Source organism: Lichenostomus cassidix, chromosome 3 (assembly GCF_008360975.1).
Source record: "Lichenostomus cassidix isolate B80296 chromosome 3, HeHo_3.0, whole genome shotgun sequence".
NCBI classification, from domain to species: Eukaryota; Metazoa; Chordata; class Aves; order Passeriformes; family Meliphagidae; genus Lichenostomus; species Lichenostomus cassidix.
In genome coordinates, this window is record NC_139483.1 from 16,263,141 (window position 1) to 16,275,349 (window position 12,209).

Below are 12,209 nucleotides of genomic sequence, written 5' to 3' on the forward strand. Positions count from 1 at the left end.
ACAAGTATTTAATATTCCAAAGAATGGCTTCAGAGTTAACAAGCATTATTTTCCAGAATATACAAACAAAATAATTACTGTTTTTCCTTCCTATTTTAATCACAATTGCTGTAGCTTTTTTCCCTTAACTGAGAAGGCAGTCATAGCAACAGAAAAACGTTTTGGCATATATTCATCAGAAGTGGCAAAATTACTTGTCCATTTTAGTTGGTTTTAAATTCATCATTTGTAGGATTTAATTCCTTTGGAAGAAGTAGTCTTTTCATGCCTTTTTTACCCCTTATTTGAAAAAAAAAAAAAAAGAACAAAACAAAAAACCCCAAACCCTACAGCTTTCTAGGAGTTGTTTTAATATGTGATATTTTTAATCATGATTTTTACAACAATTGAAGAACTTTTAGTTTATTCTTAAAGAATTGTCTGTGAAACTTTCTCTATCACTACACTAGAATTTGAGGTTAGCAGGTAATTCTGAAAACCTCTTTGATAGTTATCAATGTATGTATTTGTGGTGGGTTGTCTTTGTCTAGACCCCAAGTGCTCATCAAAGCTTCTCTCAGCTGGACACAGGAGAGAAAATATAACAAGAGCGTCAGAGGCTGAGATAAGCACAGGGAAGATCACACCAGTTACTGTCATGGGCAAAACAGACTTGACTTTAGGGAATTAATGTAATTTACTACCAGTCAAGTCAAAGGAGGATAATGACAAATATATACAAGTCCTAAGAACACCTTTCTGCTCCCCCTCCCTTCTTCTCAAGCTTTATTCCCCATTCTCTACATCCTACCCCCCAGAAGCACAGAGAGACAGAGAATGGGGGTTGTGGTCGGTTTCATTGGACATTGTCTCTGCTGCTCCTTCTTCCTCTGGGGGAGGAATCCTCACACTCCCATGGGAGACAGTCCTTCACAAAGTTCTCCAATGTGAGTCCTTCCCAATGGCTGCAGTTTTTCACAAACTGTTCCAGTGTGGGTCCCTTCCATGAGATGCACTCCTTTAGTAATAGACTGCTCCAGTGTGGATCCCCCATGGGGTCACAAGTTCCACCTGAAAACCTGCTCCATATGGGCTCTTCTCCATGGGTCCACAGGTCCTGCCAGGAGCCTGCTGCAGCATGGGCTTTGCATGGGTTCACAGCCTCCTTTGGGCATCCACCTGCTCCAACATGGGGCCCTCCATGGGCTGCAGGAGCGCAGCTGCTTCTTCCCCATGGTTTGCAGAGGAATCTCTGCTCTGGTGCCTGGAGCACCTCCTTCCCTGACCTGGGCTTGGTGTCTGCAGAGCTGTTTCTCTCAGATGTTCTTTAGTCTCTCTCCTGCTGCAATTGCACAGGGCTTTTTCCTCTTCCTATCTATATTATTTGAGAGGCTCGACCACTGTCACCGACTGGTTCAACCTTGGCCAGCAGTGGGTTCATCTCGAAGCCAACTGGTGTTGGTTCTCTTGGATATAGGAGAAACTTCTGGCAGCTTCTCAGAGAAGTCACCCCTGCACTCCCCTCTGCCAAAACCTTGCCTTGCAAATCGAATACAGCTTGTAATGCTCATAATATATGACCATGTTAAGATATTATAATATAGTTTACTAAGAGACTGCAGAGACTAAGAGTTCTTCTTTGGAAGAAGAACTTTGACATATCTTGTTTGGAGTGGTATGATCCAGACTTAATGAGAAGCTGAAAAAAGTTTAAATTGTAGAGCTGTCAACTGACAAAATATGGCTCACTGTACAAGTCTCCGAATATTTTAATGGAATTATTGCATCCAAATGGCAATAATCAAATAAAATGCCATGTCTACTGTAAGTTTTTGAAGTATTTTTATTTCTACAACTATCATCTGTGGTTTTTAGATTATTGAAGCTGTTTCAGCTGGGTTCTCTCTGTGCTGCTGCTGTTTGCTGTTTCTGTAAAGTCCCATTGATTTTGCACATGCAGAGACTTCTGAAGTGCTACTTACTACTAGAGTGATCACAGGCCCTCAGCAGCAGATGCACCTGTAACTTGCTTACACCATTTTCCAGAGCTTCCAATCTTGTGGATGCTGTTGTTTTAGAGTTTGCCTGCTTAAGGACAGATGTTTGTAAGAACAATCAAATACAGATGATCTTTCTCAAAAAAAACCCCAAAAAAACCACGAGGCAAAATAGTTTTTCTTTATACTGATATCTTACGTTAACAATAGTAAATATGGATAAAATGAAACTGTTGTATACTCTTCCTTGTCTGTTTCCTGAGCCTCACTGATCATTCTTTGTGTTTCCTTTTCACTTCATGCCACTGCTGGAGATCCTCCTACTGCAAAGCTATTCTCTTCCATTCATGCCCGAGTCTCCTTATATCTGTGCACCTTTCCTCTCTCCTGCCACCCCAGACACTCAGTTGAAAGCAGTATTGCTTTCAATATCCTCTTTGTTCTGTGCTTGAGTATATTCCTCTCCAAACCCCTGTGCCCTGCAAAGAGTGGAGAAAAGCAGCTTTGTCTGGGATGCAGTTATCCTTTTGTTCTCACCAGGAGAGATCTATTTCAGTTGCACATAGTATTTAATGATTAACCTTCTATTAGATGGGCATATCCATTGCTGCTCCCTTGTCTCTTCAGCCCAAGAAGGATGTGGTTCTACAAAGTAAAAGGCAGTCATAAAACAGAGATACAGACAGGTCATAGCATCAGAGAGATATTCCTAAGTTGTGTAGTCTGTTCTCTGAACTGTCACTTCTCTCATACTGATGCTCTGCTTCACCATGGAGTCATGGAATGATACAATAGAAGTCTCACCTGTACAGCTGTAGAGAATGATGAGTTGGTTCAATTTCCTGTATTTTGGAACCCTCTGTTGAGAATCTGAGTTGCAATTGAATGAGTTGATGAAAAAGGGTACTGTCTGTCTATTTCTCAGTATCATTGTCCCTGCCTTTATTCTCAGTATTTCACTCTCTGGTTTCCTTCCGTGTGTTGCAGTGACTCTCTCGTGACACTGAGCTGGCTTTGCTGAAGTTTCATTTGGTGCCTTTTTATACATTACAAAGCAGGATGAGTTACATATGTTTCTCTGTAGTAACAAGAGAAGGAAACATTTATAAATGGCAATGATAGTAAGGTTTATACAAGAATAGTCCTGGAAGCTTCCTGATTTTGTTTTCACCTGAATTTATTTCAGGTTAAAATTGTTCTTTGAATTGGAGTGACTCGTTTATGTGACTAATTTATACTATTTTTCCAATGTATTTCTTATGACAGATGTTTTTTGGAATCTTGTGACAAAAGTTTACTAGGTGTAGCTAACACAAGGCTAATTATGTTTCAACAGGCCACTATTTGAAGGAGATAATGACTTCTGTATATGCCTGAAAGAATCTTTTCCCACTTTGAAAACCAGAAAATTGACAAGAGTAGAATGGGGGAAAATCAGGCGATTAATGGGAAAACCACGGAGGTAATTTTTTCTTGCTTTTCTTTCAGCTAATACCTACATGTAGTTCTGATGCTACTGGAATTGTTCCTTTTAAAATAATTTTGCATTCTAATAGTAGGACAAAACAATATCTTAAGAGTAGTAAAGCTTATTTTATTGAGGTGTTCTCTGTGCACCTCTCTCTCCCACGCACCCTATTCCTTAAATGCACATGTCCAGTCCGTGTAGATCTCATGAGCCTATGCCTGAAATGTTCTCTTCCCACTCCAGATAACTGGGTGTCCAAGCTAGGGTGTGTTGAAGTTGCTGCTGTATCTTCTATTCTGCAGTGCTTCCTGGCCAATTTTTCACTAAGGGTTTTTTCTGGCTATAACTAGTTCTTCGTGGGGAAAACAAATGCACATTTTCATCTCATTTAGTTTATTATTATTTTTAAACCATTTTGTAGATCCTCAACAGATTGGCTACCAAAACAGAGAGAGGATAAAGTCACCCATGAAATATTGTACATTGTAGAGAAGAAGCCAGAATTTAATGAAGGATGCAGTCGTTTGGGTTTTTTTCTCATTTAGAAATTTTAATTCTTAAACCCACTGATTCAGCTTAGGCTTCTCACAAAACCTACACAATTTAGCTTAGAGAAGGGAGGATCTCGTTTTGTGCATAAATATTTGAAGGGAAGGTATAGAGGAGATAGAGCCAGGGTTTTTTCCAGCATTATCTGGAGACAGGAAAAGAGGCAGTGGGCACAAGTGAGCTGGTTGAATCTCCATCCTTAGATATACTCAAAATCTCTCTGGACATGGTCCTGGGAAGCCTCCTGGAGGTGATTCTGCTGGAGGGGTTGGAGGAGATAACCTTCAGAGGTCCTTCCAAGCTCAACCACCCTGTCATTGTATAAGTAGTGTTTCATAAATAAATCTGCCTTTTATTTCTGTAAATACAAATACTAAAGCACTGAACCCACTTCTTCCTAGAGTCAGATTATATTTTGCCTGATGGAGATAATTTCATCTTCTGTACCTACAAACAACATAAGTAAAAATTGTCAGTCAAGGGGAGGCAGCAGAGCCAGATTGAAAATAGCTCCTTTTGGAAAGATGTTCATGTAATTTGAGCTTGACTTAGATAGCTTTTCATTCCTCTGTTGTCATGCTTCCCACTGAGAGAAAAATGGTGTATTTGGAGGTTAAGTCGTCCATTTTTCATTTGACTTTTCCAAAAGTGATTACCTCTCTAAAAGATGAGTTTGCCTCATTCAGCAGCCTGGTGGACCATTGATAAAACTTCAAAGAGTCTTAAAATGGTTTGGGTTGGAAAGGACCTCAAAGATCATCTGGTTCAAACAGGGGTTGGAGTCAGGGGATGCCCTGGGCAGGGAACCTTGTCTAGATCAGATTGCAAAGCTCCATCCAACCTGGTGGGTTGTAAACTTCCTTTTGGTTTTCAGAGGTTCTTAGGTTGCTTTTTGCCTTTTTTTTTTTTTTTTTTTTTTTTTTGCCATGGGGAGAGTGCTTTTGGATTTGATTTGAGGTTTTTTTTGTTCAGCTATTATAGAGTTAGGGGTTTTTTTTAAAGATATTCATGTCAAAGGAACCAAAGGTCTAAATGGGCAGGAAATTATTTCATCTGAATTCTGAAGCAGAAGTATTTGACTGCATAAAGACTATGATTGTTTTTTAATGAAAACTTTGAGTTACTGCTTTATAGCAACATAAAATAAGCATTCCTATTTGTTTTTTATTTCTTTATTAATTTTTTTTTTCAATTACTGGTAATCTTCAAGATGTCAAGAGTAGTCTTTGGCCTTAGTTTTAAAAGACTTTAAATTATTCTAAATAACTTAAATGCTTTTTCAAGACAATTTTCATCTAGAGCAAAGATTTTTTTATTTTACCATTCTGTTAGAAATTTCCTCTGTTTGTCCTCATCATATGGACGTAAGCTCTGCACCTTGTCAACACTGATACCTCCCCATGCGGCATTTAAAAAAAAAAATAAAGAAATTTTGTACCCACAGTGCTGATGGCAGAGGATGGTAGTTTCTCTGTATGATAGTTATGCACATGGTTTTCATCTTTTTTTTTTGTTTGTATGTTTAAATATATTGTAATATTTTCTTATGTCTGCTGCTTCCTTAAACATCCTATCACACATCAACAGTGTGTTTAATTGGCACAGCAATATTCTTCATGAGAGCCTGCAAAGCTTGTAAGATTCCAGTAGACTGTGGGGAAAGATATGCTCCGAGAAAAGGAAGAGGTAATAGTTAGTTTTGTGTACTCTGTGTAAAATTAATTGGGCTTGTAATATAGCAGTGGATATGAATTAAACTCAGATATGATGGTGGTGATTCTTGTGTTAGTTCAAATTCTCATGAGCAAGTCAAAACTGAGAAGAATGTTCAAACTCTTAAGAGTCTCTACAGAAAACGAATGAGATCACAATTTTGATCTGTACCGTAGTTTTAATCTTCATAGGATGGCATGAAGATGTGATAACCTTTATTAAATGCATTTGGGGAGTGTTGGGTTGGAGGTTTCCTTTGACAGAAGCCAGAAATATATTGCAAATACTTTCTACATCCACAGTTACAGCATTTGAGACTTTTTAAGACCATCCAAGCTATCAGTAAAACAGTAGTTGTTGTTGTAGGGGCTTTCCAAGGTCAGTGATTAGTATATCAGCATTTGAATTTGTATTTCTAAGAGCACAAGCCAAAAAACATCAGGTAATATTTGCTGTTCCTGATGCAAGACCCTGGGCATGATTAGAAGGATTAATACGAAGTCTATATTGCTTTTTTTTTTTTTGCCTATTTTGTTGTCTTGCTGTGGTTAGCCACTCTTCTCCTTAATGGAGTTGAAAAGGTCTGACCTGCATTTTACAACTTGATATTCACAGCCCATTGCAAGCACTATTTCGCACTTGTTCCTCCCCAGTAGTAAATATGAAGTAAATAGTATCAATAAATGAGAATATCCAAGCTCTGCATAAGTCTCCCAACCATCATCCCTCTCTCTGCCGTATCCATTTCCAGACACTTAAAATTCCTAATGAGAACCACTGGAATAATACATAATTCCAGCTAAACACATTCTGCTCTTCAGTGGTAAAGTGGTGAGTGGGACACACACCTACAGTCTCAATCTGCAACAGAATTTTTAGGCTACACAAACAGTAGTGGTGATTTTTGTGGTGACAGTGGTTGGAAAGCCTCATATAGGAGCCTTCAGTGCAGTGCATTACTGCAGTACCTGACAAAAGTACCTCACAGCTTCAGTTCATTCTTCCTTATATTTTTTTCCCATGTCTTGCTTAGGACTAGGATCTCACTGTGTTAACACCAGGACAAAGCAGTTATCTGGGCCTATGCCCCATACAACTTAGAAAACACGTATAAGATGAAAGGCAAATGATGTGTGCATACAGAGTGTGAAACTGCTGGTCAGTGTAAAAGAAAAATGGTTTCAGCATGCTGGCAGCTTAGTGCTTACAGTCTTCTTGTACACAATGCCAGGAAGAGAAATTGTGGAGAAAAGGGAAGGGCTTTGTGGAGCTCCTTCAGTGAGGGGTATACTGAAGAAATCCTAAAAATGTTTCTTTCAGCATATAATAAGAGAGCAGTAGAAGCAGACTTGGAAAAAGGAGCTGACTGCTTAATACTGAGAGAGAGATGACTGAGGAACATCTTGAAAGAATTTAAATCAGAAAATAATTTGTAGTGTAGAAGAGGGAACCAGCAGCAGAGTTGACAATGTCTTCTAAAATAACCTCATAAAATAGAACTTCTTATTGATCAGTAATCAATATATAACTGTATGAGTTCCACAGAAAATGTTTAATTTGCATTTGACTGCAGTTAAGCAATTAACAAAGGTGGCAAATTATTTGATAAATGTTTCTGCAATTAAGCAGACTTAAAAGAGCATCTATGCATCTTTTTTTAATTACTTCTTTCATTGACACAAGAGTGAAGAAACTTTTTTAGTAAGAAATGAGAGATAGGATTGAGTCCTTAATGTCTTTTTACTTTCAGTATCTCTCTCATGAATCTTGCCTATTCAGTAGGTTAAAAGTGAAAACTAATAAAAAGAAAGCACTTTGGGACCGAGCCTTCCATCTTTCAGATTGCATTTTAAGAACTACCCTACCCTCCAAAATGGGGAAGGGGACTGCTAGAGATGATCAGATTTTACACAAGAAATTGTACTTTTACTATGATCAATCTCAGAACAGTTCATCTGGGTAAGAAAGCTTTTGGGGCTGAGCTGTGCTCTGCAGAGGTGCAAGGAGATGAGACAGAGAGGTGCCCTCTTATGTGCTGAGTCTGGTGCCCTTTCATACTAAGTCAGTTTAATTGAGCTAATAAGCACACAAGAGGGATCTCCTGTTTATCAGTAAGTGCTGGCAGCAGGGCCCTCACAGGATGCTCTCCTCATGTGCATTCAACTGATATCCTGAGTAGACTGGGGCCAGCTTTAGCTTTGTTCTGACACCAGGTGGATCCCTAGAAGCAGAAAAAGTCCTGAAAAGTTGTACTCTTTGGATATACTAATGCAACAGCTAGTATTCCTGAGTATTATTTTAAAATAGACTTTTATTTTAAGAGTGAGAATTCTGAGGCGTAAGACTGTCTAAATGTGTTAAACGAAACTTTTTTTTTCTCTTGACCACATCACCCCAAGCTTTTTCATTTGCTCTCACTGATTTTTTTTAAACTGTACCTATTTATTTGATGTGCCTTCACATGTATATATTTTCAGCAGTGAATTTAAGTGTAATTTTACCTAATTGTATTACAGGTGTTCCTCTGCATTCTTTGAGGAAGAGAGGTCAGCGTTAAAACAAAAACGGCAGAAAATAAGACTTTTGCAGCAGCGGAAAGTTGCAGATCTTTCACAGTTCAAAGATCTTCCAGAAGAAATTCCATTACCACTTGTGATAGGAACAAAAGTTACAGGTAATTTCTTAAAAACAAACGAAGAAACAGCCAAGTGTGTTTTGCAAAGATTTTATTAAGCCATAATACACTTAGTGCACATAATTATAATAAATGTAAACCATCAAAAATTATTTGTTTGTTTGGTTGGGTTTTTTTTGTTAGTTCATTGACAAGGTGCTTGTGAAGATTAGGTAGTAATAAGTAGGTAATAAGGTTTTGAGGTGCACACTTAGTATGGCTTATTTTTTCTGCTGTTCAAATTTTAGGGGTTTTTAATGTCTAGTATATCTAATAAATTTTGGAGAGAAAGAGATGCTTAATTGCAAAATACTGAGTGTTGTCTGAGTTTAAAACCTGACCTAATATAAAACTTGGACTTTATTTTTCCATAAGTATTAAACTGTCTGTTTTGAAACAGATATGCAATTGATATTGCCGGGTAATTGGACGTGTGTGGCAAACATGGCATTGCCTTACTAAAAAAGCTTATGCATAGCTGAGGAAGGAATATTTTTAAAAACATTCCACAAGTTTTGTCTAGTTTTATGAAAATTTGAATTCCTCCTTCCTGTCTGATCATGGTCCAGGTGCTTTTCACTTCAGCATCTCCCATTCAGGCCACTGCTGTTAGTTGCACCTTTTGTGTTCAACAACTCTGCCCTTAGTTCTTGCTGAAGAGCAGGTGTGCACCACACTGCCTCTCCTCACTCTCCTAGACCTGTATCCTTGAGCTGCCTTCCATGCTGTCTTTTGCTAAATATGCAGTCAGCAGAGGAGGTGTTCAGAGAGAAATGCTGTGCAAAATCATCTGGAAATTGACTTTTGCCTGCAAAATGTCTGTCAGAAGCTATTGGGTGTGAAATAGTGGGAGTATTTTAAATGGAAGTGTGGTGCCAAGGATTAGATTTAGGAAATATTTGACCTGAAAACTTAAATTTTGCAAAAAGTTGGTAATATTTCTATTACATGCTTTTTTTTCTGAGTTTGCATTTTTTTTTCATTTAATCTGTGGGTTTTAAATATGCATACAAAGGATTACTTGCAAAAGATGTAATAAGTCTATTTTTGTTAATTGTCTCATAGCATTGTAATGTTTGGTTTCTTGGTTCTTCTGTTTTTTTAAGCACGTTTGCGAGGTGTCCATGACGGTCTGTTCACTGGACAAATAGATGCTGTAGACACTCTTAATGCTACCTACAGAGTGACTTTTGACAGGGCAGGTCTTGGAACACACACAGTCCCAGATTATGAAGTTCTTGTAAGTATTAATGACACATTCTAAGAGTAGTTGTAATGAGAAAATGAAATTTATAAAATCCACTGTTACATGCTTTAATCAAAAATAAGAAAATTAAAAATATTACATCCAGGTGGTATTGTCATAAAGTAGAAAAAAGCATAACAGATGCATGAGAAATTCCGGGATAGTCAACTTCTACTGTTTATAATTTTACAGAGCAGGATAACCCTCTGTGATTAAAGCATAAGGGCTCAGGCTGGAATACTTTACTAGACCAACTATTATAGGCTGTTATAATAGCCTGAGTTCAGTATGAAGAAATAGAATGAGTAGTATAAGATTCCAGAGAAAATTCTGCCATGGGATCCTGCCAGGATTTGCAGAAAATGTTCAAGGAAACCTGGCCCTTTCTGATTTGCCAAAGTCAGGAAAGGCCTGTGGAAGTATTTTGAGTTGATTGAACTTGATTTTGAAATTTCTTGTGCTGGTGAAGCTGCCTGGGAGGAAGTTGTTTTCGTCAAACAGTTATGGAGATTATTTCCCAGCTCCTAGGCTTTGTTTCTGCCAGACAGTCCAGCCTAGACTGCAAGCTTTTTGGAGGACCTCTCTTTTGTATCTTGTGTAGTGTTGGATTTATATAATTCCTCTAGTCTCTGTCATGGTCTGAGTTTGGAGCCTCTGCTGAACGCCTGTGTAGCTGTGATTTGTCTGCCAATAGTATTTTCAGAAATCTTCATGTAGGTTTTATTTGGTGTGATGCCAGAGCACTTTGAAAACTCTAGCAATACATTAGGATTTTGAAGCTCCTGCCCTAGACCAAAAGCAAAATGTTTATCTTTTCCTGCTGTTGGGTTGGGGTGTGGATGGGCATGGCTAGTCCAGATTTCAGAAATAAATTCTGTGTTCCTAAAGGGTAACAATTAATCAGACACTGAAGGAAATCCTTCCTTTTCGTGTCTGACAGAGCAATGAGCCTCATGAAACCATGCCAATCGCTGCCTTTGGACAGAAACAACGACCTTCGCGCTTCTTCATGACTCCTCCCCGATTGCCATACACACCTTCACTCCAGTCTCCAATCACAGTAAGTTATTTCCTTCTTGTAGTATTAATCACTGGAGTATTTCTGATACATGTTGAAGCTGTTACCTTAAACAGTTTCTGAGATTAATTTTCTGAGGTTATTTAGCAAGATAAAAATTTTAGCAAAACCCTCTAAAAAGAAGCTATTAATGTAGATGTTTTATCCTTTATAGGACAATGATCCTTTATTAGGACAATCTTCATGGAAAAACAAAATTTCAGGCACAGATAGTGAAACACTAGGAGGCTTTCCAGTAGAATTCCTCATTCAAGTGGTAAGTTTTAACTGCAGCTCTTAATGTTGTTGTTTATTGTCCTTTTGTGTTTTTTCTGCCAATTCTTCTGCAGTTAAATGACCTTCTGTTAATTTATGACAGATATGTTGATGTCCAGAGACATTTAACTTTTGATCTTAATATTTGGTTTTATTCCCACCTTCTTGATTTTCTCACTTGTTTATAACCTTTGAAATATGCTACTTTTCAGACCACAGAGGTCTTCAAAAGTGTCTTATTTTCGCAGCTCTACCATTTTGTCTTAAGAAAAAAAAATTATTTCCATGTGCAAACTTCAAGACTTTATGTATTTAAGATTGCTTGCTTTGTGCAAAGGACAATTGCCCGTGTGCATTATCATATATTGTCTAATATTGTATTTTATGTTATGTAATGTCCTACCCTCTTGGAGAAGAAAAGCAGCTATCATTTCCATGCAAGCAAACATACATGTTATAGATAACACTACATAGAAAACATCTTTTTGTCTTCACCTTTATGAAATAACTATGCAGTGGTTTTTGTACACCAGTTCAGAAGAACACAGACAAGTATTGTTAGGAAGCTGAGGTTCACTGAGTATTAAAACACATTGAAGCATTTTCCAGGATGATGGAAGAATGTAATTGCTCGTGTTGGCTTAGCTTAAGATCAGTGACTGAAGTATTTAACAAGTAAGGCAATTTTGAACATGCCAGAGGAGATTGGAATGATTCATGTTTAAAATATTAAGAACTGAGAAATAATATTACTAAATGCCTCTCGGATTTTAAAGTCTGTGTAATTGGTCAAAAGAATAAATTTGTGTCAGTAGCTCACATGACACACTAATATTTGGGCCATTCTACATAACTAATTTTATTTGACAGAATCATCTATTCAGTTTTTTTAGAGGAAACTTGTGTGAAGCTCATTTTGGAAAAGGTGGCTTGGCATCTAGCTTAGTTAAGAAAATTTTGACTAGACATAGTTGCTCTAACATTAATTAGGGTAAAATCGAATATACAAAAGATAGTCTTTATGCAGCTAAACTATCTGCATCTGTCCTCCTGTATGAGTCACAGAGTATGATCAGTGACACTAGGTAACTAAGGTGTATTGAGCTTTGCAACTACTTAGTGCAACAAATTGATCTGTTTATGATAGTCTTTCTGTATTTTAAATATGAAAGCATGATTTGTCAGTCACGTTTGGTTGTATATTACTACTCAGCATAAGGAAATCTGAGTTTTACAAGTGTAGGCCTCTT

The 12,209-nt window shown here is 37.7% G+C and overlaps 1 protein-coding gene across 2 annotated transcripts in view; it reads left to right on the plus strand.

Moving 5' to 3' along the window:
- Positions 1-12,209, plus strand: part of LIN9 (lin-9 DREAM MuvB core complex component) — a 54,465-nt gene that overhangs the window by 16,156 nt on the left and 26,100 nt on the right. For both annotated transcript variants that reach the window (XM_085054670.1, XM_085054671.1), the window contains exons 6-10: positions 3,313-3,438; positions 8,223-8,380; positions 9,487-9,620; positions 10,567-10,686; positions 10,859-10,960. In XM_085054670.1, coding sequence (XP_084910796.1) covers positions 3,313-3,438; positions 8,223-8,380; positions 9,487-9,620; positions 10,567-10,686; positions 10,859-10,960 — 640 coding nt within the window. The remainder of the gene's footprint in view (positions 1-3,312; positions 3,439-8,222; positions 8,381-9,486; positions 9,621-10,566; positions 10,687-10,858; positions 10,961-12,209) is intronic.